Source organism: Ranitomeya variabilis, chromosome 1 (genome assembly GCF_051348905.1).
Source record: "Ranitomeya variabilis isolate aRanVar5 chromosome 1, aRanVar5.hap1, whole genome shotgun sequence".
In the NCBI taxonomy this organism is placed as follows: Eukaryota; Metazoa; Chordata; class Amphibia; order Anura; family Dendrobatidae; genus Ranitomeya; species Ranitomeya variabilis.
Genome location: NC_135232.1, coordinates 1,022,161,869 through 1,022,166,809, shown reverse-complemented (window position 1 = coordinate 1,022,166,809; position 4,941 = coordinate 1,022,161,869). Strand labels below are relative to the sequence as shown.

The following is a 4,941-nucleotide window of genomic DNA, read 5'->3' as shown; positions in this document are numbered from 1 at the left end:
GGCAGACCTCCGCTATAAGACCCCGCAGCTTCTGGCAGAGTTGCGTGCGGAGCCACAGCGTGGTAAGTACCAGTATGGGGGAATCGGGAGACGCACGCTGCCGGGAGGTTAAGAATGTGAAACATGCTCAGGTCAGGGGTTCCAGAATCTCCACCGAGACATACAATTTAGTGATTTCCGGGAGGGGGAGAATCAGGAGACGCGCGTTGCCGTGAGGCGCTTCCTTGTTATGCAAAAATACGTGTCTCAGGCCAGGTTGACCATTAACCCCTTCCCGACCTGTGACACAGCGTATGCGTCATGAAAGTCGGTGCCTTCCCGACCTGTGACGCATATGATGTGTCACAGAATGATCGCGTCCCTGCAGATCGGGTGAAGGGGTTAACTCCTATTGTACCCGATCTGCAGGGAGAGGGGGAGTGGTACTTCAGCCCATCTTGGAAAATTTTCATCTTGGAAAATGGCGGGCGCATGCGCAGTACACCCGCCGAATCTGACAGCCGGCAGATTCGTTCCTGCACATTTTGGTCGCTGTGATAAGTTCTATCACAGCGATCAAAATAAGAAAAATAGTAAATAAATCACCCACTTTATCACCCCCATAGGTAGGGATAATAATAAAATACAGAAAATATAATTATTTTTGTTTTTCCATTAGGGTTAGGGGTAGGGGTAGGGTTAGGGGTAGGGTTAGGGGTAGGGTTAGGGGTAGGGTTGCACTTAGGGCTGCACTTTGGGTTGCACTTAGGGCTAGGGTTGCACTTAGGGTTGCACTTAGGGTTGCACTTAGGGTTGCACTTAGGGCTAGGGTTGCACTTAGGGTTGCACTTAGGGTTGCACGAAGGGTTGCACTTAGGGTTGCACTTAGGGCTAGGGTTGCACTTAGGGTTGCACTTAGGGTTGCACTTAGGGCTAGGGTTGCACTTAGGGTTGCACTTAGGGCTAGGGTTGCACTTAGGGCTAGGGTTGCACTTAGGGCTAGAATTAGGGTTAGAATTAGGGTTAGAATTAGGCTATGTGCACACGGTGCGGATTTGGCTGCGGATCCGCAGCGGATTGGTCGCTGCGGATTCGTATCAGTTTTCCATCACGTTTACATTACCACGTAAACCTATGGAAAACCAAATCCGCTGTGCCCATGGTGCGGAAAATACAGCGCGGAAACGCTGCGTTGTATTTTCCGCAGCATGTCAATTCTTTGTGCAATTCCGCAGCGTTTTACACCTGCTCCATAATAGGAATCCGCAGGTGAAATCCACACAAAAAACACTGGAAATCCGCGGTAAATCAGCAGGTAAAGCGCAGTGCGTTTTACCTGCAGATTTTTCAAAAACTGCGGAAAAATCCACACAAATCCGCAACGTGAGCACATAGCCTTAGGGTTAGGGTTGGAATTAGGGGTAAGACTAGGGTTAGGGGTGTGTTTGGGTTGGGGTTGTGGTTAGGGTTGGGATTAGGGGTGTGTTGGGGTTAGAATTGAGGGGTTTCCACTTTTTAGGCACATCAGGGGGTCTCCAAACGCGACACGGCGCCACCATTGATTCCAGCCAATCTTGCGTTGAAAAAGTAAAATGGTGCTCTCTCCCTTCCGAGCCCCGACGTGTGCCCAAACAGTGCTTTACCCCCACATATGGGGTACCAGCGTACTCAGGAGAAACTGATCAACAACTTTTGGGGTCCAATTTCTCCTGTAACCCTTGGGAAAATAAAAAATTGCGGGCTAAAAAAATATTTTTGAGGAAAGAAAAATGTTTTTTTATTTTCACGGCTCTGCGTTATAAACTTCTGTGAAGCACTTGGGGGTTCAAAGTGCTCACCACACATCTAGATTAGTTCCTTGGGAGGTCTAGTTTCCAAAATGGGGTCACTTATGGGGAAGCTCCAATGTTTAGGCACACAGGGGCTCTCCAAACGCGACATGGTGTCCGCTAATGATTGGAGCTAATTTTCCATTCAAAAAGCCAAATGGCGTGAGTGAGTATGCCCCCTTACCTCATTGTATCGCTGCAGCGTGGGGTCTCTGCTTGGAGCGGCGGCTGCTGCTCCTCATTGTGCCGCGTGGGTGCTGTGGTGCGGCGGCTCCTCTTCTTCAGTGTGGGGCCTCTGTGCTGCTGGGCGGCGGCGGCTTATCTTCAGGCAGTCGGGGCTCCTCCGGTATCTCCTTAAAGCCCGGAGGCCCTGCCGGCAACTCCATCGGTGCAATGCAGTGGCCTCCGGGAACATGGCCGCTGCTCAGATTCAGATTTCGTCCCGAGATGCCTGAAGATAAGCCGCCGCCGCCCAGCAGCACAGAGGCCCCACACTGAAGAAGAGGAGCCGCCGCCCCACAGCACAGCCGCCGCCGCTCCCAGCAGAGACCCCACGCTGCAGTGATACAATGAGGTAATGGGGGATACTCACTTTCCTGTGAGACGCCCCCTCGTCGTCATCAGGCCCACTCCCCCCACCCACCATATACACCCGGCAAGGCGATACCCGGCGTATAAGACGACCCCCGACTTTTAAGAAGATTTTCAGGGGTTAAAAAGTCGGCTTATACGCCGGTAAATACGGTATGTATGTAGATTTGGCGACTAAAAATTTCATTTGGCTCCTAACTTTTCCCGCCAATGATGCCTAGGTATTTGTTGGTAATTCTGGAGCCCTGTACTTTTGTTGTCAACATATTAAGGTTCTTTAATGTTTGTGTAGGGAGACGGCGCCGGCAACAGCCACCAGCACCAGCATCCTCCACCAGCGGCAGCCCACAGCCCGGGACATCACGTATGTTAACCATCATTGATTGCAATTTGAAATTTTATTACTGCATACGGGACATTAGAGGGGAACATTTATTTTGGCACCTATTTTTTCCCGCCACTGTTGCATAGGTATTTTTATTAATTCTGGAGCCCTGTACTTTTGATGTCTGAATATTACCGTTCTTTAATATTTGTGTAGGGAGAAGGCGCCGGCAACAGCCATCAGCAAGAGCCGGCACGCCTTCATCCGCCACCAGCGGCAGCTCACAGCCCGGGATATCACGTATGTTAAACATCATTCATTGCAATTTTATTACTGCATACGGGAAATTAGAGGGGAGCTGAAATACTGTATACATTACAGACGCTGTAAGGACCAGGCGCGCTACCACCCCACCGCAGGCCACAACACCACCCTTCCGCCACTCATCTTCCACCCCCGGGTCGGCGGCATTCTCACCAGAGGCCACCCTTCGTAAGTGACCAAAACTGCGAGCGCTTCCCCACAGCGTGTCCAACTGTTAACCATATATGTATTTGCTTCCTTTTAGCTGCGGCAGCTGGTGCACAAGCGAGGGGATGGGAGGTGAGCAGCTCTTCCACCTCTTCCGGGGATGACGAACCGGCGTCCCTTCTCCGTAAGTATACAGACAGTGTGAGGGGTTATCGGTGGGATGTCACATTTGACAACGACGAGAATGAAAAAAAAAAAAAAAGGGCTCGACCTCTGGGACAGGACCAAATTGAGTGTATAGTAAATCTCAGGGTATGTTCACACATGCCGTACTTGCAGAGTAATCACCGTCCGTTCTCCGACCTCTTCTATCCATAGAAGCGACCACCGTGAGAGACCTGCTGGCCAAGCAGAGGCGGCTGGAGGGGACAGCAGCGCACCTTCAGGGGACAGCAGCGCGCCTGCAGGAGACAGCATCACGCCTGCAGGAGCAGGTTAAAGCTCATGGACGCATGCTGCGCCAACTGCTAGCCCACCGCCGTGGGACTATGTAATTTATTTTTTGGTTACACAAAAAAATAAGTAAATAACACGTTTGAAGTTTAAAACACAGTTATTTTTACCCTTATTTTGTCTTATGTTTTAATGTACTAGGGGAGCAGGCCTGGGCCAGCCGAGCCAAGGCACAGACAAAAGGGAAAAAAAAAGAAGACAGCACTACAGTTTTCAAAACGCATCCTAAAGTGCCTCCATCTTGTACGTCCGCTTGCCAGATGCACAAGATGGCTGCCAGAGATGTTTTATATACTGGGGGGGGGGATGTTGGGGCATACCTGCAACCAAATCCCAATCACAACATGGTTAATGCACGTATCATAGAAATCAGTGAGATATATTGGCGGTCAGGCCTGTGTTCTTTTGTGTGATGTCCTTTGTTTCAGTGATAAGGCAAAGGTGCATCTACATACTAAATGAATATTGGCCATAGAGATAATGGAGGATATAGGTGTACACTGTCAAAATCTTGAGTGAATAGCCTCTGTCCTGTTTGTGACCCATCATTATCTACATATGTACACAACTCCTGTGGGTTTCCATTGTAAAGCCAGTGGTCCTGAGATAGACATCATGTCTCCGACCTATGCATATGTACACAACTCCTGTGGGTTTCCAATAATGGAGGATATAGGTGTACACTGTCAAAATCTTGAATGAATAGCCTCTGTCCTGTTTGTGACCCATCATTATCTACATATGTACACAACTCCTGTGGGTTTCCATTGTAAAGCCAGTGGTACATTGTTTCGTATAGGTGTCTGTGCCCAACTATTAAAATTGGAACCCTCTGGCCGCTCCATTGGTGGGGAACAAACAACACGTGCGTGCTCAGATAAACTGCCATCAGACCCCTTGCTGACAGCATCAAAAATTACACGCTCCGCCAGAGTTCTTTGTCTCTCAGTCATTTTGGCCAGTTTGTCCACAACGTAGTGGCCAAAGCCCTGCAACGCAGGGCTCCTATTGTTCGTTAATGCCTGTTTGGCAAGGGTCACAAGTTCATGTGAGACATCCGAGGTGGCTTTACGCTTCTTTGATCGTAGCCGCAGTTCAGTCTGCGCAGGTGCAGCCTCCACAATTGTACTTGTAGAGCAGTCCAATGCACTGTCCTGTGCTCTGTCCTCCTGGGGAGAATAAAAAACGAAGTTATTAACCAGAAAAGAAAAAGGTAAAGCACCCTAACCGCAT

At 49.6% G+C, this 4,941-nt stretch overlaps 1 protein-coding gene across 1 annotated transcript; it reads left to right on the top strand.

Annotated features, from left to right (window-relative positions):
• Positions 1-2,581: 2,581 nt before the first annotated feature.
• LOC143783647 (uncharacterized) lies at positions 2,582-3,808 on the top strand. The gene is made up of 5 exons (XM_077271926.1): positions 2,582-2,763; positions 2,941-3,024; positions 3,106-3,216; positions 3,293-3,379; positions 3,574-3,808. The coding sequence occupies exons 1-5, from the start codon at positions 2,610-2,612 to the stop codon at positions 3,747-3,749; spliced, it is 612 nt and encodes a 203-aa protein (XP_077128041.1). The 5' UTR covers positions 2,582-2,609; the 3' UTR covers positions 3,750-3,808.
• Positions 3,809-4,941: the final 1,133 nt, after the last annotated feature.